The sequence below is a fragment of the Corvus moneduloides genome, chromosome 4 (genome assembly GCF_009650955.1).
Source record: "Corvus moneduloides isolate bCorMon1 chromosome 4, bCorMon1.pri, whole genome shotgun sequence".
NCBI lineage: Eukaryota > Metazoa > Chordata > Aves > Passeriformes > Corvidae > Corvus > Corvus moneduloides.
The window spans coordinates 12,245,783-12,266,665 of record NC_045479.1 but is presented as its reverse complement, the minus strand read 5'-3'; the positions used below and the strand labels follow the sequence as shown (position 1 = coordinate 12,266,665).

Genomic DNA, 20,883 nt, shown 5'->3' with positions numbered 1-20,883 from the left:
TGAATCCCGCGCCTTTGGGTGAATCCCGCGCCTTTGGGTGAATCCCGAGCCCTCGGGTGAATCCCGAGCCCTCGGGTGAATCCCGCGCCTTTGGGTGAATCCCGAGCCCTCGGGTGAATCCCGAGCCCTTGGGTGAATCCCGCGCCTTTGGGTGAATCCCGAGCCTTTGGGTGAATCCCGCGCCTTTGGGTGAATCCCGAGCCCTCGGGTGAATCCCGCGCCTTTGGGTGAATCCCGAGCCCTTGGGTGAATCCCGAGCCCTCGGGTGAATCCCGCGCCTTTGGGTGAATCCCGCGCCTTTGGGTGAATCCCGAGCCCTTGGGTGAATCCCGAGCCCTTGGGTGACCTCCGGCCGCAGGAAGCGCCCCCTGGCCCCGCCCCTTCCGCCGGCCCGGCCAATGGGCGCCGGCGGGGCCGCCTGTCATGGCCGCCCCCGTGCCGCGGCCCTGAGCGCCCCGAGCCCGCCGGAGACACCGAGGCCGCGCCCGCGCCGCCGCCTCCATCATGGGCACTGTGCACGCTCGGGTGAGCGCCGGGGCCCTGGGGATCCGCCGGGGCGGGACCCGCCGGGGCTGGGACCCGGGCACCCGCCCCGGGGCCGCCCGAAGGTCGCACGGCCGCGCGCTCCCCGCCGCGACCTTCGGGCCGGACACAGCGCGGCCGGGGCCGTGATCGGGGGCCGTGATCGGGGGCCGTGATCGGGGGCCGTGATCGGGGGCCGTGATCGGGGGCCGTGATCGGGGGCCGTGATCGGGGCCGTGCCCCGCCTCAGCCGCTCCGGGCTCCGAGAACGGAGCTTCCGGCACAGCCGGGCCGGCGCAGGGAGAAGGGGTCGGAGCCCGTCCCGGTTCTCGGAGGCTCCTTCCCTTCCCAGCTCCTTTCTGGGTCTTGTATGGAATCATAGATACTGGCGGCTTGGAAGGGACATTTAAGATCATCTGGTCACTCGTCCCCCCTGCCATCAGCAGGGACACCTTCCACTATCCCACGCTGCTCCAAGCCCCGTCCAACCTGGCCTTGACGCTTCCAGGGATGGGGCAGCCACAGCTGCTCTGGGCAGCCTGTGCCAGGGCCTCAGCACCCTCACAACAGAGAAAAAATTCCTACTCAGTAAAAAACTTCTTCGTATTAGAAAACCTGGGTCTTTTTCAGGTCTTTCCCGAGGCTTTCCCAGAGCTGACCTCCCCAGGGGGGTGGGCTGGCAAGAACGAGACTGTGGAAATGAAAATAGAAAAATAAAAACCCCACTCAAAGCAAACAAAACCCAAACCCAAGCAGCTGAAAAAGCACAATGCAAAGAGAAGCTGCCCCTGGTGAGAAGTGGAGGCTGGAGAGTTGCATTGCTTGGAGAGGGCTGTGACGCCTCACATGTCTGAAATCATGGTGAACAGATACACAAACCAGTGCTTGAAGAAGGAACTTAAAGGTCTAAGTGTTCCATTTTAAGGCTGAAGAACAGCTGCTGAAGGGAGCTGGTTCCAGAGTGTATAAGTACTGTGACTAATGATGCAAAATTTTTAGTGGTTTGTGTCCATCTGTAGTGTGAACTGCTAGACAACATTGTGTGGATACAGAGTGTTTCACACTTGTCTGAACTTTGTGAAGCTTCTGGATTTTGATATGCAACAGCAATTTACTATTCAGGAAAACAGCTATTCTGATATGTCTTATTTTAAGACTCTTCCAGGTACAATAAATAAAGCCATGCTGTGTTTGATTGAAGTGTTTGGCTCTGATGGTCAGAGCCTGAGGTTCTTGAGCCTTATTTGAAAAGTTACTTCTAAAAGAAATATTGAAATATAAAGACAAATAAACACATGCAAAGCAAACTAATGTTCTGAGAACACCCTTTTTATTTTACTGCTCGACATTCATACTCTTCTGCCTCCTAAAACCCAAACTAGAGAAGTGACAGCCTGATTTTTTTAGATTCTTTTTAAGAAAGTGGAATTCATCTTTTTGCACAGGAAGCTTGTCTTAAAAGTTAAGGCTGTTTTTTGGAAGAATGCAGAGTATTTTTCAGAAATCATTCCGTGTGGAAGCTATTTAGCTTTCATTAAAAATTTCAGCAAGCAGTTAGGTGTCAAGTGTTCTGGTAATTCCTTTCATTTTAGTTCTCTTTTGCTTTTTCCCTTAGGATTTGATGGGCACACTGTTGAGAACCACGGGTTTTTCTCATTGACAAAAGGCACAAATCATAAATCCATGTACCCTATTAAATGCAGTTTTCTTTTATGTTTTCAGAGTTTGGAGCCTCTTCCAATGACTGGGCCAGACTTTGGTGCCTTGGGAGAGGAACCTGAACTGGTTGAAGTTGAACCTGAGACCAAGCAGGAAATTCTTGAAAACAAAGATGTAAGTGCCTGAACAACATCCTGATTTTTTTTTTGTGGAGAGAAATAAATGTCTTGGCACCCTTTCTTTCTTGTTTTTCCTAGCTGTGATTTGAGATGTGAAAGAATTACACTTAGTACTGTGAGATTAATCTGCTGCTATCTGGTTCCTGTTCTTTTATCCATTTCTTCTATCCCTACCACAGGAGTTGTCACTAAAATTCAGCTTTGAGCCAATAAACCTGGTTGCAGATGCTGCTGCTCTCCCTCTCATATGAGATTTCCACTCCTGCTTAGGAGTAGAGCAAGCACCTGCCCTTCACCTGCTCAAGTGCAGCATTAGCCAGGTTAGGGGAAAATGCCACCACATCAGTTATGTCACTAAGGGAAATACTGACTCCAGCAGAGGATGGTCACTTTTTTAATATGTAATTTACATGCAAGAGCATGTGTGGCTTGGCCCATAATATGTTTAGTCATGCTAGAGGGGTGAGTTCCCATGTTATCTTATTTTTTTATTAAAATTTTCCTTGGTGTTGTTCAGAGTCGTCCTCACTTAAAGGTTGGTGATAAGAGTTGGGTTTTATTTAGTTCATTATGTACATGTGCTGATAGGCTTTTTTTTACACAATGGGTCGTAATAGGTTGCTGTTATTTTGCTGTTTTATTGTACATGAATACATAGAGTCATACAGGTATTTATGATAGAGGTAGTATAATCTGCATAGTCTCTTTTACAAACTCTAGTATAGAATCATGGAATTGTTTAGATTGGAAAAGACCTCTGAGATCACTGAGTCTTAACTGTTAACCCAGGACTGCCAAGTCCAGCATTAAACCATGTCCCAAGTGCCACATCCACATGGTTTTTAATCCCCCCAGGGGTCTTCACTGGCCTGGGGAGCCTGGTAAATCCTAGACAACTCTTTGAAGCAGATCTTTTTTGACATTTACCCCTAAAATTAAAATTCACTGAAAAGGTTGGAAAAATAAGGGAAATTGAATCACTGTAGTCCATTTGTACCAGGTAGCATGGAGTGTGCTGTGGTTTTGACAATAAAATTGTGTCAGTTGATTATGCATCAAGATGAAAGCATAAAACCTCATAATGGGAGTGTTCTTCATCTGCATTTGAAACTGCTCTGCTTCTGTGGTAGTGATGATTTTAATAGAGTTTAAATATTTGTGGCTTGTACACTTGTTTGGTGTTTGATTTTCTTCTTTTAATTCTTTGTTTCTGTATAGCTGATAAAAGAAGTAGCCAATAACTACAACTAACTACGTATTTTATCTTATGTCTTAATACTTAGGTGATTTCTGCAGTTGCTTCTTTGTCCATACAACTAAAATCCCAGCAGCTGCAGTCTGTCAGAGTTTCTTCTGCTACAACCAGTGTTAGCTTTGGTGTCAGAGTTCTCTTCTCTTTCATTTTTGTGTTATGGGAACAACATCCCAGAATCGTAGATAGCACTGATTTCTGATGATGTAGGTTGGCAGGAATTGGCCCTAGGAATCATCAGGGTTTCTCACAATAATTTTTGTGCATTGAGGACCTTGAGCCTCATTATTAGATGCAAATTCAATACTTGTGTGTAAACATTTGTTGTGTTTAGGTGGTGGTTCAGCATGTGCACTTCGATGGACTTGGAAGGACCAAAGATGACATCATCATGTATGAAATCTCTGATGTTTTCAAGGCTAAAAATCTCATTGATGTAAGTGTTGTAGTGAATATCAGACCTGCTGTTTGAAAATTAATTAAAATTTTTTCTCTCTTCTTTGGCTGCTTTGGGCCACTCCATTCAGACATGGGGCAACTGTCAAGTTTTGCCAAGAACAGGGGTCCCCTAAATAAGTTGTAATTACTGGAACCTAATTGAATAATTGTTTTAACTATTAAAGTAATTAGGAAGCAAACTAATGAAAGGTATGAAGGTATTGGGCCAGATGCTCTGGGTTTAATTTATTTCTGCAGATGCAAGTGCTAAAGTGGTTGTGTTCTGTTTTGAAAGTGCACATATGTATCTGTATATACAAAATCAGTGAATATTTTACAACTTACCTGCATTTTAACTAATTTATCCTCGTTATTTTTTGTTAACCTGAAAGACCCAAAGGGACTAGATGACCTTGAAAGTCCCTTCCAACCCAAACATCCTCTGATTCTATGAGTGAACTAGTTTTCTCATCCTCTAGGTGATGAGAAAATCACATGAAGCTCGTGAGAAGTTGCTTCGTCTCGGAATCTTTAGACAGGTGGATGTTCTGATTGATACCTGTCAAGGTGTGTATTCCCTCATTAATCCTCACCTCTTTTCTCATATATTACCTGCAGTATATATATATTTCCCTGTGGAAGAGGCTGGACATTTTTTTGTGTATGTAACTTAGTCTTGTATATACCTTTCTATATTTTAGATAAACACATGGGTGTGCTGTGGATACAAATGTGTTTATGTCAGTTATCCTTATGAAGAAGATCTATTTGCCTGTGTTTGCATATATGTGTGCGTGTATTTGAAGATTGCTTGTCCATGAGTGAATTTTCAGCACTAAAATCATTACAGTAAGCATTCCTTAATCCACAGTTTCAAGGAACATGTGAGGGAAAGCTTGAAGATGTGTCCTGTACTTGTGTTGCACATCACATCGACATGAAATGATTCAAACCAGTCATCCTATGATTAAACCAAATTCTGCACTCACATCCAGACCTCCTTTTGTCAAGCCATGTCACTTTGTAATGTGGACTTTTATTATGCCTTAACTCAAACAGTTTTCAAATAATTCAAGTAATCTTCTGTCTGCAGTTTTTCAAATAACTCTTTAGAGATAGCATGCATTTTGTTTGTTTCTCTAGGAGATGATGCCCTTCCAAATGGTTTAGATGTGACCTTTGAGGTAACAGAATTGAGAAGGTTAACTGGGAGCTATAACACCATGGTTGGCAACAATGAAGGCAGCATGGTATGGATTATTTCAAATTATTAGTAATGCCTTTTGATATTCCTCTTACTTTCAGTTTCAAACCTAGCAAGGGATTTGGTGATCCAGTCTTGATCCAGCCTTACTAAGACTTTGTGAGGCCTTTGTGTCAGGCTTTCGTTCAGCAAAAGCCTATTTTGAGCTAGGGGAGAATGCTGTAGCTTCCAACTCAGCATGGTAAGTTTTTAAGATATTTTATCTACTGGAGAGATTAGTAAGGAATTGGGCATTTCATTTCTATGAGATGCACTTTAAGTATTTTTCTTCTCAGTCAGAATGCTTTATGTTTGACTTAGAAATTGTTCTTGTTTTTCTCTTTTAGCCCAGTATCAGTTATTTTGGGCTGTAGAACACAAGGTTTTCATGAATTATACAAACTTTGAAACTTCCTTTCATATAACTTAATTAAGGATGCATCAGATTAAAATTTTGTGTGAACAGTATTGACCAATTGCCACAGGAAGTCCCAGCTGTACTGCTGCTCTGTGAATGTGCTTTTACCAGAAGTGCTGCTGTGAGCAGATTGTGCTTTCAGGTGCTCATGCTGCACCCTTTCTGCCTTCTCACTTGCACAGGGCAGCTGTGCCTGGAACTGGTGGATAAGCCAGATCAAGGGACTCATCCTTTTCCTCTTAGGGATATTTTTAACCTGGATAAGATCCTGCTTGACTCAGGTGATGCTGTTTTGCATGTGCAAGGAGAATTGGAAATAGGTGAGTTGAGAGCTGCTTATGCAGCTCCACTGCCTGGAGCCAGGTCCAGGGTATTGTGGCCTGAAGGAAAGCAGCAGGGAATCCTACCTGTTGCCTCCAGTGCTGCTCAAAACTGACTGACAGCTACTTGGGTTTCTCTTTTTGTGCTCAGCTTCTTAATTTACCACAGAGAAGTAAAACTCGTGAATGCTATAAAAACATGACTTGTATACAGTGGTATTGGCAACACAGATTATGTTTCCTTAAGAGCTGAATATATTTATTTATTCTAATCCTTTACATTCATCTGAAGCTAATACATCTAGTACTTCACACTAAAAGCCTTTTCTGTTACGGTGTAATAACCATCATGACAAAGCTCAGGTTACTGATTTGCTTCCAACACATGTCAGACAAAGGCAGTCAGGATTTGGGAGCTTTTTAATATTCTTTTCCGATAGAGTACACAACAATAGTACAGTGCTAGTGTCTGTGTTTGGAGGAAACCTGCTCCATCTTTTCTGCCAGAGGGCCGAGAACTGCCTGGAAGATGCAAGGGATTTGTGTCAGATTAGGCAAAAGTGTTTCAGTAGTTTCTGGAGAATTGTAGAAGTGTCTTGCACCACCATCAGGTCTGGTTTCAGAAGGATCTTGTTCCTCAAAACAAAACTACAGGGAAGTGTCTCCATAGTGATAATTTTCCCTTGCTCTGGTTCTGACGAGCCCTCCCTGACAGGAGTTTTTCCTGAGGATCAGTGTGAGAGTCTGCAGTTGCAGAGCAGCTGCTTGTTGTGTCAAAGATTTGTTCCCCAGGGCTTTGAGACAGGCTTGGAGATTTTGCTTGCAGTAACGTCAGTACTGATGGCCCAGTAGAGTGCAGATTAAGTCAGCAGCTACTAAACAGCAATAAAAGTTGGATGTTTGACTGTAACTTGCACTGTTGGCTTTTGCTGCCAGTGCAAAGAGAAATCTAACTGAGAAAAAAAACATACTCAGTTAAAAGTATTTTTAAATGTCTTAATTTCTAATTCTCATTACGTTCTTGTTTTCAGCATATGATTAAGATGCAAGACAGCAAAACTATATAAAATGTTACAGTGTGGGGAGTTTTTTGTTTGTTTGTCTAGTGTTTTGGTTTTTTGTTGTTTTTTTTTTTTTTTTAATTTTCTGTAGGTGCTGGGGCTCAAGTTCCCAAATCTCTTTGGACGTGCAGAAAAGGTGACCTTCCAGTTCTCCTATGGAACAAAGGAAACTTCATATGGCCTGTCCTTCTTCAAACCACAGCCTGGAAACTTTGAAAGAAAGTAGGGGATGCATTTTTCACTACTTTTTTTAGTGAAGGAATATAAAACAATTAATAAGATCTTTCATGGAGTAGTAATTGCATTTATTCTTTCCTGAGGATCTGGTAATGATGTAGCAAAGATGGTTTCTTAAGTTTTTGTGATTATTCAAAACCCTACCTTAAATATTTCCCCTTCAAACCTGCCAGTAATGTTGTGTTTCAGTTTTTCAGTTAATGTGTACAAAGTAACTGGACAGTTCCCTTGGAGCTCTCTTCGAGAAACAGACAGAGGAGTATCAACAGAATTTAATGTGAGTGTAGCACAAATGTAACACATGCTTCATGCACATTTCAGTTGAGCTCTTGCACATATTTGGTTTACTTTTTGAGTGATGGAATCACTCATGCACAGAGCTGACTTCTCCTTACTTGAAAGAGGTCAGTGATTTGAAAATGACAGAGGTTGTGCATCTTGGACTTTTTGTTACAATTCGATCTCATTTTGGCCATATAAAAATGCCAGCATGTTTTTCTTCATTTTTTTTTTTAAATTATCATTTCAGAGAGGCAGCTGGCAACCTAGCTTACTGTATCAGCCCAATTCAAGTTATTTTTCATTTGGAATGGATTAATTAGTGTGCGTCTAACTCTCTTGGCTGGAGCAGAATTAGCATTACTCTGAAATGGAAAAGGGTTTCTCTTTGTTTCAAGAAGTTTGGGAAGAAAGCCATAGACTCAAATATAAAAAAATACTTGTTTTAATTTTGTAGCAGTTATTTTCATGACTTACTCAATTCTTTATTGTAGTTTCCCATCTGGAAGACCACTCACACACTGAAGTGGGAGGGTGTGTGGAGAGAGCTTGGCTGCCTTGCTAGAACAGCATCCTTTTCTGTTCGAGAGGAAAGTGGACACTCTCTGAAATCTTCTCTCTCTGTAAGGCTTTCTCATAATAATTTTTTAAAAACTCATGGCTTTGAGTCATCTCATACTTAGGAGTGATACCAAAGGAGCTTTTTGTCTTTGGAGGGAATGTGTTTTCCTTCAAACATCTTTTCCTATGTTTGGTCATTGCCACTGAGTAATCCAGGAGGCCCCTAGGGAGAACAGGGAATCATAGTTGACTGTCAGGCTTTGGCTTGTTCTCCCTCTGTCTCACCTGGCATCTCTTTTTGCAGAATTGCCTTGTTTTGTAGCAGACAGGAAGAGTAAACTTCCTCGTCCTAAGCCTTTTGTAAACATTCTCCCCTTTCCCAGTTTCTGGTCACTTGCCATCTTTCACTTGTAGCTTACCAATGGTAGGAGATCAACTCTTTGCAGATGGGTGGTTTGCAGCTGGGCTGCTGCTCTGTTTCTGGTGCATGCCATGGGCAGAAATACAAACATATGCGTTTCATGTGGCCCATAAATGTCAAGGCCAGCCTGTAGGGATATTGTTCCCAAATCCATGAAGCTCCATTAATCTTAGCTGGAGCTGTTGTTATCTTCTGCTGTTTGCACATTTTTTGAAGGAAAATAATAATGTCACTCTGAGGTATTCAACAGATACGAGAAGCTAAACCCAGTTTTCTTGTTCTCCTCAGCATGCCATGGTAATTGATTCTCGGAACTCCTCAATCTTGCCAAAACGAGGTGCTTTGCTGAAAATTAATCAGGTAGCTTTAAATCACTTATGCTATTATTGGGTTTTGTCTGTGTGTTTGAGTCTTAATTTATCTAATTGCTGCTCATGTTAAAAATGTCTAAAGTTAGAAGTTAGTCTAAAATTGACTAGGAGACAATGAGGAGCGGTAATTACATTTTCTATTTACTGAGTGTGCCTTTCAAAATCGTGAAACTTTTTTTATGGTGGCAAATTTTCATTTGTATGCCATAGGTCAAAGAGCACAGCCTCTCCACCAGCATTAAATAATTTATTACCTGAGAGACACTATCCCTGGCAGTATTTGCACTACACTTTCAGTGGGTATTTATTAGCCCTTCTTTTTTAACACTGTCGTGCACAGATTGCCAGGCTGTAGTCCTGTTGCTACTTACAAAATTTGAAAGTCTGAGAACTAAAATGAAAGACTGGGTAAAAATAACTCTCCAAGACATATGCATGTATTATTTTGGCACAGAAAATGCTTTTTACAGTCAGAGCCTTTGTAAAAGCTGGCTTTTCTGCTGTATGGGTAATACTTCAGAAGCATTAATTTCTCTAGTGCTTTAGAGGCAGATTTGAAATGCCATTGGAAGTAAAAGTGCTACTGTAAGCAACAGTGAACTGTTGTGAGTGAGAAAAGTGGTTGTAATTCAGGGTTTAGGTAATGTGTCATTTGTTAGATCCTGCCTCTAACACTGAGTTAGTTCACTCACTTCATGGGAGCTGAAAATAACACATTGTGTCATGCAGCTGTCTGGTTCTTCAGCCCTTCTTCACCACATGAAACCTTCTCAGGTCTAGAGAAATACAGTCTTGATTTTGGATGCTGAATTTTCCAGCTCCATTCTATCTTGCCTTCATTTACAAAATGGCTTAGAAAGCAATAGTTGGTTTAATATTTGGAAAAGAAAAAAATGCAGCTCATTATTCTGAGGTTCATACATGCCTTGGTCCAAAATTCATCTGCCCCCTCATGCCAGTGTTTCTGTATTTCTTGTAAAGAAAAACACTGCCTGTGCTGATGCAGACATGCTGAACTTTTAAAGGGAAGAACCATGTAATATATGTTGCAACTTTAATAAATGTATGTCTTTGCAGGAGTTGGCTGGCTATACAGGTGGAGATGTGAGCTTTCTGAAAGAGGATTTTGAATTCCAGTTCAATAAGCAACTTCTCTGGGATTCGGTAATTTTTTTAAGATATTTTAGTAATTGACCTGAAGTTTATCTGGGGCTATCAAACCTATGTCTTAGGCTTAATATAAGGGTTATTTTTCATCCTGGATTAGGAAAAGATTGTGAAAAGTGGCTGGAATAGATAACTTGATTTTGTTTTTTGGAATATGGACTACCTTTATTTTTAACTTTATGTTCCTGCTTTGCACAATCACTTGAAAAGTGGGAATTTTGGAGAGAACTTGTTGCACAGTTGACCACAAGAATGATTTTCCTTCCAGAAGTGATGCTGGCCATGTCTGTTCTTTGTGGTCTTTCTTAGAAGGGATTTTTCAAAAACTTTGTAAGTTTTTTAAAAACTTAAAAGTTTTGAAACCTTCATGAATATTCAGAATAATCTTGATTTAGTTTTCTTTATAATTGAAATTATAAATATATAACTATTCATCTTACATGCTCTTGTTTTCATAGCATGTAATTATGTCTTGTGTGTAAAGTTATTGGGAAGAAATAGGAAGACTGATTTCAACAGCATAGACTTAGGCGGAAATAGGGTTTTGAATTGAAATATTGAAAAACTGAAATAAGAATTTCAGCATATCCCAGGAATATTTCTAACTGTATTTAGAAGTTTTTTATCACATGGAGATAGTGCAATAAATTCTTCTCAGAGCTGAATGGGGAATTAAACAGCAACTTGCATCATGAAGATTTAAAAATCAGGGGTTACAATAATTTGCATCCCAAAGTTATTGACAATAGATCTCACTGTCTGGCAGTAGTACTTCTACACAGGCAGCAAGCAAATGATTAAATCTATTTGTTACAGTGATTTGAGTAGCAAGAATTACTTTTTATAGATGAAGAGTAACTCTCTATGTTTATCTGATGTCAGTATAGTGAGTTGCAGAAGGTGGTTTCATTTAATTATAAGGCTAATTTACAGACAGGTCATCATTGTACATTTTTGGCAGCTGCTTGTTGGACTTAGTCTCCTGTGGGTTTCAAATTGCCAGGAATAATTGATGGCAGCAGTGTTGTCTTACTTTGAGACATGAAAATTCTCAAGAAAAGAGGTGCTGGATGAGGTTGAGTGCTCCCTTAAGCCATTGTGGAAGTAGCATCTGGTTCAAATGTGCTGTATTGACTTTTTCAAGGCACAGCACTGCATGAAAGAAAGAGGGCAGCAACCATCAAGAGTTTCCTGAAAATCTGTTGAAAATCCAACATACAGGCTGTGATATCCACAGGGTGTGAGCAGCTGTAACTCTGGGAGACTGATGGGAGCTCTGTCTGTTATGGGGTGATGGAATCTAGCTCATACTGTCAGGGAAATTAAGGAATGAGTACTAATAAACAACTTCTTTTTCTCTCCAAAGGTTGTTTCAGCATCACTCTGGGGCGGAATGCTGGTACCTATTGGAGACAAGCCATCCAGTATAGCTGACAGGCAAGTTTTTTAAATGGCTGGGTGTTTTTTTCCAGTCAGCACAGGTAATGTATACAGAAAACTCTGCACAAGAGAGGAACAATAGTAGTTCTGAGGAGAATAAAATCTTTCTAGTTAGCTATACTTGCATGTTCATACTCAAGCCATTTTCATATTGAGCTGGTAAAAATTTATAATTTGCTGTGTAGCTGCTCTGCCTGCCCATATTTATGGTTGCAAAATGGTATTTACCTCCTGCAAAATCCTGTAGCAGGCATAGGTTTATTGAGACACAAAGCCATATTGTCACTCTGCTCACTCTGTACCCAATTTTGCCTTCTAATGCTGGTGTTTAAAGATCACATTACTAAACCTGTTACAAAGTTACCTTTGAGTAAAGCATTACATTAAATTTATCTGTATTCACTAGGTTTTACCTTGGTGGACCAACAAGTGTGCGTGGATTCAGTATGTACAGCATTGGACCCCAGAGTGAAGGTCTGACACTTTTAAACCCCACTCCTCTGACAATACTGTAAATATTAGTGGGTAACAGAGAGCCACAGAGAGTCCTTAAACTCCCTATAACCTGAAAATAATTACACTCATTCTGTACTTGGAGAAGTGTTACGGCTTTGGTCTATTGTTACAGATTAGTTCACAATGGGGTAAAGCCAGATACTTCTTAGTTAAACCATAATTAATTACTGATTTTGTAAACTATGTGTGTGTTCAGACTTGCACACTTCCAGTGCATCATTTTAATTAGTAAGCAACCTTCAAGCTGGAAAAGTTCCCAAAATGTGGTTATAGCAAGTCTCTGTTTGATACAGCCTGTGTTCAGGTACCTTAGGGGAAAGATAATCTGCTCAACAGAGGTGTTTGGAGAGCCAGGAGCTTCCTCAGTTCTATTCCTTACTCTGCTGTTGTCAGTGGATTCAATATCCATTATATTTTGAAGTGAATTGTTCAATTGTATCAATTTCTCAGTTTTAAAACCAAGGAAAGTATTGCAGAGATGTTCAGGAGGTCCTTCTCTTGAACTACCATGAGTAGGTGCATGCCTCAGGCTCTTCTAGTGAGGGAATGAAGAAAAATGCACTTCCCTTGGAAGGTTTATAGAAATGTGTAAGTGCTAATTTTTTTAACTAATAGTAGTGAGTTTGGAGAGAGTTAGAAGCCAATGGGAAGAGTTGTAAAGGGTAAAAGTGGAATGTAAAACAACTTACAGATGTGTTTTTGTACCTTTAACAAGTGATTCTTACAATATGTTCCACAGTAAATGCCTTTATTCCAACATTTTGCCCGAACAGGTGATTATTTGGGAGGAGAAGCCTACTGGGCTGGAGGGGTTCATCTCTACACCCCTCTCCCTTTCCGGCCTGGCCGTGGAGGCTTTGGGGATCTTTTCCGAACACATTTCTTCCTTAATGCTGGAAATCTCTGCAATCTCAACTATGGTAAGACTGAACAGAATAAAAACCCCTCTTGCCTTCATATAAAAGCACAAAGGAGAGCTGTTCTGTGTCTGTTCACTCAGAAGCACTTTGTTTACTGCATATATTTTGGTGCCTGTCAAAAACCTGCTGCTTTTAACTTATATATTTGACAGATTAGCAGTAGTTTATTTAGCTCACCCCATAAATTCTAGCACAACTTGTAGGAAAGAGAGCCAGGAGGATAATGGTAGTGTCTGTGAACTGGTGATGTTTGCAGACCAGTGTGTAATTAACACTTGCTATCTAACACCATTCTGAAGGGAGAATGAAAGATGATGTTTTAGTGAGGTTCTGGTGTTTACTGGGATGAACTGAAAAAAAGTGGTGGCATTAGATGAGGGTGTGGTAGCTGATGGGACTCTTTTTTTTCCTCCCATCCCTAACTTTATTCAATATATATTTCAGTGTATTAACATATGACTTTTCAGTATGATTTCAGTCAGTTTTAGAATATAGTGATATTTGATGTCTGCCTCACTTGCTGTAAGAAAGGTGACATCCATATGGGAGGGAGATACTTCAATCCACTTTAAAATAGTAGAGACCCACTAAATGATAGAATAGAGTCCCAGAGTGGTTTGGGTTGGAAGGGACCTTAAAGCTCATCTTGTTCTCCCCCCTGCCATGGGCAGGGACACCTTCCACTATCCCAGGTTGTTCAGAGCCTTGGACACTGCCAGGGATGGGGCAGCCACAGCTTCTCTGGGCAACCTGTGCCAGGGCCTCACCACTGTCACAGGAAAGAATTTCTTCCTAATACACAATCCAAACTTACTCTCTTGTCAGCCTGAAGCCGTTCCCCCTTGTCCTGTCACTCCAGGCTCTTGCCCACGATCTCTCTCCATCATTCCTGTAAGTTCCCTTCAAGTACTGGAAGAGAGCAGTAAAGACATTGAAATCTTTAATACTCATTTCCTCCTTCTTGCTAGTAGGTACCCTGCAGCAGGACATAGAGACCAGCCAGCAGTTTGGTTCTGGTTCTGCTGTCTTGCTTTGCTTCTCATGCCTTGGTGTTTGACTGCAGGTGACGGTCCCAGGGCGCACCTGCAGAGGCTGGCAGAGTACATCCGCTGGTCCTACGGCGCCGGAATCGTGCTGCGCCTGGGAAACATCGCCAGGCTGGAGCTCAACTACTGCTTCCCCATGGGAGTACAGGCTGGAGACAGGTTGGTTTGGCACACTGACTTCTTTAGAGGTTCTGCTTTCTTAGAGAGAATTCTGCTTTGTAGTTTTGTTTATTCCATGGCAACAAAGACATCTCAGTGCTGCTTTTCCAGCCTGCTTTATTCACCTTGGTTTCACAGCTGGGTTAAGACTTTGCTTCTCAAGTGTCAGAGTTCCTTAAACTTGAGAGCAGCTGTTGAAATGTATAAACAGCTGTGCAGCAGCTTCATTTCTTGTGGGGAAACAGCTTGTGGGGTTTTCCTAAGCCTTCTAAACCCAAATGATTGGATAAATACCTCGTTTGATGTCTTTGATAAATATGTAGTTTAATGTCTTTGCTTGAAAAATGAAAACAAGTTTACAGATAAAGAGAAGAGAAGAACAAATTCATTTGTTAGCAAGCAATTCTGCATCAAGCAAATATTATAGTATGCAACAAAAAAAGCTTCAGGAGCCCTGTTCTTGTCTGTGAGTATTGTGTGAGATTCTTTCATACAGGAGCAGGATTATGTTTCTGTAGGCAGTGTGAATGTATAATAGCAATTTCAAAATTATGGGCTTTATTTGGAAATACAAATGCTCCCTATGGACGACAGATTGTCAGAACATTTATTTTAAAAAGCCTTTGTCTGCTAAAACGTTGGGAATTTGGGGATAGGGAGAGTTGATTTTAATTTCATCAGTACCTTTTGTATCACTTACACTGTTTATTATTTGTTTCTTTTCAGGATATGTGATGGTGTTCAGTTTGGAGCAGGAATAAGATTTCTATAATACAGAAATATTTTACATCAGTAAATGAAATTGTGCTCTGGAGATGAAATCAAGACTATAACATACTTCAAAATGGTCTTTTTTCCTTGAAATGCAGACACACAGCTGAGTGATTTACCTCTTGGACTCCACAAGAAGCTACATTAAATAATTATGCTCTAAAGGTTCATTGTACCTCTGATTCTTATCAAAGATGGGAGAGTGTTTGTAGGAGTCTGTCTTACAGCTTTTAATTGAAATACTAGAGTTGTGTCAGATATTGGCTCTTGAATATTGTTCATATCATCAGAGTTTTGGCCTGCACAGCCTACTTTCTTCCAACCACAAGTCCCTAGAAAAGCTGTTACGAGTCAAAAATGATATCTTTTAATGGTTCTAAAGGAATTAAAATATTCTGATTTGAATATATTTCACTACTGTGAATCACCTCTGTTTAAATGCCTCCTACAATCTGAATTGCATACTGTAAAAGTTCAGGTCATCTGTCTAGCATAGTAAGTACTAAAATCATAATTTTGAAGGGTTCAGGGCTCTGAGTGTCTTAATGCTCTCAGCAAAGCTGTTGATTTATGTCTTGCAAAAACAGCTTTTTGTAGCAGTTGCAAAAAGGGACTCCAGACACATGAATGTGTGGAACTACCTGGTTTCCCTTTTTGTCTCTCTACTGACTTGTTGAGATGTTAATTTCACTTCCAAGTCACCCCTGGCTTTATCACTTGGAGTATATTCCAGTTTATAAGGAGGGACTTATTCACTACTTTGGTCCCAACATCTTTGGAGGTAGTTGCGTACTGATAATTTTTATATGTATCAATCCTGTGTGGTCATGCTGAACTTGGAGTGCACTTTCCTTGCATCTACATTCACCTTTTTTTGTTATTAAGCGTTGGTAGGTTTAAAATCACAATACAGAGAAGACTCTGGGACAGCAGAACAAAAATACAGAAGCTGTTAGACTCCTGGTTTTTTCTTCTCAGCTAAAGACACAGCTTTGGACATGCTGGTGCTCGACTTGACTTTGCTGAATGTGTCAGGACTGCCATGAAAGCCCGTTCCCAGTCAAGTCAGCACTCAGACTCCATTCTTTCTAAAGAGAACACAATTTTATACATTGCTTTAGCATTGGTCTGTATTGCTGTTGGTGTAATAGAGTAACTAAATCTGGTTTAGTTGATAATTCTCTAAAATATGAAGGCTAAAAACTGGACTGCCTGGATTTGCAGAGCTCTGCTTGATTAAACATCCTTCCCTCCTCATAAAGTAGCAGCAGTAGGCTTACAGATGTTCAAAATTGTGTGAATGACAGAAGTCAGCTGCTTCAAATAGCAAAATTTGATAGAAAAAAACTTTCTCAGTGTGTTTATCTAACAGATACTATAGCAAGTATATATTTAACCAAGGATTTTTGATGGTTCTTTTGTTGTTATGAGATAAAATATGAAACTATATTAAGAATGTCAACAAATGTTATTAGGTTTTTTCCCAGCACTATCAACATTTTGACATATGAAAATATTTTTAATGTGAATGTTTAGATACTAAAATACTGTTAGGGTTTTCTCCTAGGAGTTCAAAGTTAGCTGTATTTTGTTGCCTTAAGAGTTCTATTTTGTGCACACCGTGTTTTACTCAAGGTTGCTCAAGTGCCATTCTTTAGTATGACACAAGAGCCCCAAGCTCAGCTGGCTGTTTGAGAGGGCTCAGCAGTGTTCTGAGCTGAGCAGGCCTAGGGGAAGAGCCCCAAACTCAGTATGCACACCACACAGCAGGCAGGCCACAATTAAGCTCTGACCTCTGTGAGAAACAAGGGAGGAATGGAAGAAACTGCTGAAGGCTGAAGAGACCTTTGAGCACATTGTCTGACAGACCACTCTGTGCCACTCGCCAGAGAATCATCCAGTGGGATAAAGGGAGCAAAATGATGTTCCATGGGCCTCTGCCTGGGTCACTGTTTTCCTGCTGGCATTGCACTAGATTGAAAAGTAACATTTTCTTATGGCGTACCACAAGTGCACAAAGGCTATCCAGTATAGAAAGTATTTCTGAATTCTTCTGGAAGAAACATCTGGATTTTGTGGTTGCTTCTATGGAATATTGGTATGATTAATATATTTCCACTTAAAATTTGCTGCAGAGGTCCAGATACTTAAAATGGATAAGGGAGAAATCAGAATTCCAGTAGAAGCTGCCATAGTGCTCAGTGAGAGAGCAGCTTTGGAAAGATATGAATCCTTGTTCTTGGTGGTTGTTTTTCTGGCCAGAGTTGAAAGGATAGAAGGAGTAAGGCCTGCAGTCAGAACTGTGAATCAGAAGCTTGGTGTTTGCTTAAATGGGCAGTTTTGGATATCGTTTTACCTGTGGAGTAGTGAAGATGCTCTTGCTCTTCGGGCATGCTGCTTGCTGTTAGGGACAGCAGGGTGGTGAGGAGTGCCCCCAAACAGCACACCTGGGACGTGCTCTTGGGCTCCTCATTTCATGTCAGCAGTGCTGAGGCTGCGGGTCCCACCAGGTCACAGAGTCCCTTCAGCTGTGACCTTAATTCACTACTTGGAGCCCTTTCTGGTGGCTGAGGGAGACCTGGGGAGGAGAGGAGTTTTGGGACAAGGTTTGAAGAGTCTCAGTGGTGTGTTGGGGCACCCAAGAGGCAGTGAGAAGGTGGCAGCAGCATGTCGGAAGCATGGCAAATATTTCCATCACCATTTCTCAGAGCATGGGTGGTTTCCAGCTGTTCTGGTTATATTAAAAAGTTGAAATTGCACTTTATGTTTGGAAATCTGGTGGTATCAGGTGCTGCTAATGAGTAAGTTTCTAGGGGGCTTAGGGAAGGTGGAAGAGGAAACTTGTGAGGTTGTGAGAATATAAGGGCAGGTTTGCTGCCATATTAAGGCCATAACTGTATTTGATTTGAAAATAGAAGCTTTACAAATAAATTACTATGCTGACCTCAATAATATGGAAGCGTGCTTCAATGTAAGTACCTTTGCTGTGACTCTGTGCCTTTTTTAACACAGTTGCCAGTCTTTGCAGAGGTGTAGCAACTAATGTTTAGCACTTCCTACTTTTGCAAAACACCTGCTGGTTTTGTCAGGCATTTGTGTAGAAAGTTCTGTCCCTATTGTGCCCTTTGAGGGAAGTGTTCAAGTCTCTCTCCCATGTGTGATCACATGGAAAAGTGCAGGGGGGGTCAGGTTGGCTCTCCCTTCTCTGGGCTGGGTGAGCACTCACATGAAAAAGTATGAATTTTTACTGTGATGTTATGGGGGAAAGAAAATACCATGACTCCTTTGTGGGACTATTAAGGAGCTGGTCAGATGTCTGGAAGATTATCCTAAACTTTGTATGGAAGAGCATAAGAAAATAATCCTGAAATTACAGAATTTGAGTGTACAGTAGTTTGTTCTGCTATTCTTGTTTTCAAGAGGGCTGGAGCCTGCAGCCACAGTTTCAGTAGGGATCTTTTTCAGGAGAATTTTTGCACAGCTTCTCCACCACGGCAAACTTGTTGAAATAGTGGATGTATGTTTTATGAGAGCAATGGTAAATTGCTGTTAGCAACTGCAATGCTGTTGGATAATTTTACCTTAATTTGTGCTGAGTGTATCCTGTGCTTTCTTAAGCAAAAAACGCAACCCAGTCTGCAGCTGGTAGAGCCAAAGTCTGCATGGAATAAATTGTCTTTGTAAAAGCTTTTAAGTTAAATAGAATACATGATAGAAGGCACTCTGAAGCAAATCAGTGGCATCAGTAAGGTGGTACATTCCTACCTCAGTATTTAATAAATAACGTTATTAACCTTGCCCCCCCAAAAGCCCCAAACAACGAAATTTAACCCAAACACCAGCAGTCACACCCCCAGCACATTTTCATTCATCTGGCAGACCAGGAAGAAAAATGAACTGTGTCTTGTGTCTTTACAATTTCTATCATCTTAGAAAGTCAGTACAGCTGGTGTTAGAACAGAACAAGGCTGCAATAATTTGCTGGTTTAAGTGGGTAGGTTTGCCTTGCTTCAATATCTGAAGAAGAGAGACCATATATTCAATGTTACTTATTTTGTGATACCTCTAATTACAGTAGCCTCAGGTAGTCTAAAATTTTGAAAGCAGTATAAAATGCTATGAGGTTAAAATAAAGGAAGAAACACCTCTATCAAAAAGAAGGTGAGCAATGTTAAAATGAGCAAATGTGGATTCAGACTTTTAAATGTTCACCTAAATATTAAATTAGCAGTTCAGCACTGAAAATAAAAAACATTTTAAACTAGGCTTAGTCTTTTCAATGTAATTCTCTAAAATGACATGTTTATGCTCTGGCAGTTTTCTTAATGGGTGTACAGTCATTATTGAAATACTGAATATATTCTTATAGAAATATATAGGAATCTCCTCCCTAATGAGAGGAAGGTACTAGAGAGAATTTTCTGGCTGCAGAGGGCTGGTATCTCATTCATTATGGAGGGTTTAAACCACATAGCTGGGCTTGCTCTGAGCTGCAGGCCACTGACCTGGTGCAGCAGCAGCTGTGTCCCTGTTAGTGGCCATTAGCCAGTTAAATCACTGCACACTAACACTGATCAAAGCAGGGGTGACAGCTCTTCATTTCCTGTTTAGAAGAGCCCTATTTGTTTGACGAGTCCTTAAAAGGCTCCAAGTTTTGATTCGGTGTTTCTGAAGTGTAATTGACTTTTTGTTGCTGTGGGCTCTCTCTTGTCTCAAACAGCCCTGCCTCCTTTCGCTTTGCAATAGGCTGAGTGCTTTTTCTACTTAGCTACCAACTGAAGCATTTTATAAATAGATAGGACATCAAAGTCAGAGGTGAATGGATCTATCTGTGTGGCTTTATTTCAATTATTAAAAGATACTTTCTTTTAAGTGGTTACATCTTGAGTGCTGTACTGGAGTCAGGGAAGTTTTATTTACCATTTGGTCTGTGTGTGTAAATTAACCAGTTTGTTTGCTTTCTTGCTAAAAGTTTGTACTGACACATTTTCTGACTGCAATTTCATTTTTAAAATCTGGTATGAGAACTGATCGATTTTTATGGGGTTTTTTCCCCCCAGAGGTTGGATAAAATGCTTTTCCCATTCTGCCTTAAAGCTAAATGTAACCTAAGACTTCGGTATGCATTTTATGAAATGAAAATATCCACTCTGCTAGTCCTGTTGCAGATCAACATTAATGTGTGGGTTTTGTATCAGTTGAGGTAATTGATGAACTGAAAATTGAGCTTGCAATTGTAAAATGTCTCATGTGGCTTATGCCAGGAGAATGCAGTTGACATCCTTGCTAATTATTTCATTTTGCAAAGTGGTTTTTTAACTGGTATTGATCCCACCCCTGGTAAATTCTCATTTGCAGTCTAAAAGCCTCTACTACGGGCAACACACTGTTGTTGCAGGAAATGAAATTTATCTGTTCTTCCAAAGAAGCAGTTTCAATAAAGTTCACAGAAGTCTGTACTGCCATTCGAAAGAGTCTTTCCAGCCTGGTCATGTGTGCCCTCCACTTCCCTTCTGCTGGCACTTGCCCTCGGGTGACTCCCGTGCTCAGTCACACCGAAAAGCTTGGGCTGGGTGATTTTGGTTTTTGTTCGTTGGGTTGGGTTTTTCTTTTAGTTACCAAAGTGACTGTAAAAAAGCCACTGGAGGTGAGGGATAAGAGTGGGTCTGGGTGACAGAGGGGATTAGTTTGGATTAAATCTCTAGTGAAACTAACTCAGAAAATAATCTCTGCTACCTTCTGCTCTGGATGTGTCCTGCAGTGTTGCTTCTGTGTCAGGTCAAGCCTGCAAATCTGTTGCATATAAGCTGGGTGTGCAGATCCTGAGCCAAGCTGTGGTGATTTGAATGCGGTTCTTTGTTGGGCCAAGGGCTGCTGACAGAGACGCTGCTCGTAGGAGCACA

The 20,883-nt window shown here is 41.1% G+C and overlaps 1 protein-coding gene across 2 annotated transcripts; it reads left to right on the top strand.

Moving 5' to 3' along the window:
• Positions 1–412: 412 nt before the first annotated feature.
• SAMM50 (SAMM50 sorting and assembly machinery component) lies at positions 413–20,445 on the top strand. 2 transcript variants are annotated; one of them, XM_032106136.1, is made up of 15 exons: positions 413–525; positions 2,245–2,355; positions 3,947–4,048; positions 4,530–4,617; positions 5,194–5,300; positions 7,184–7,314; positions 7,519–7,606; positions 8,103–8,231; positions 8,879–8,950; positions 10,039–10,125; positions 11,495–11,565; positions 11,975–12,042; positions 12,858–13,004; positions 14,068–14,209; positions 14,936–20,445. In XM_032106136.1, exons 1-15 carry the CDS (start codon positions 505–507, stop codon positions 14,979–14,981), a joined length of 1,410 nt encoding a protein of 469 aa, XP_031962027.1. In that variant the 5' UTR covers positions 413–504; the 3' UTR covers positions 14,982–20,445. The 2 variants fall into 2 exon arrangements, with proteins under 2 accessions (XP_031962027.1, XP_031962026.1); XM_032106135.1 differs by lacking the exon at positions 413–525 and having other exon boundaries at positions 2,191–2,355.
• The last annotated feature ends 438 nt before the right edge of the window (positions 20,446–20,883 follow it).

Bases quoted from the DNA above. Each gene is read 5' to 3' on its own strand.
- SAMM50 (XM_032106135.1), top strand. From the start codon at position 2,206: ATGTACCCTATTAAATGCAGTTTTCTTTTATGTTTTCAGAGTTTGGAG. The intron at 5,301-7,183 runs GTATGGATTATT...AATTTTCTGTAG, and splicing joins GCAACAATGAAGGCAGCATG to GTGCTGGGGCTCAAGTTCCC. The intron at 8,951-10,038 runs GTAGCTTTAAAT...ATGTCTTTGCAG, and splicing joins CTTTGCTGAAAATTAATCAG to GAGTTGGCTGGCTATACAGG.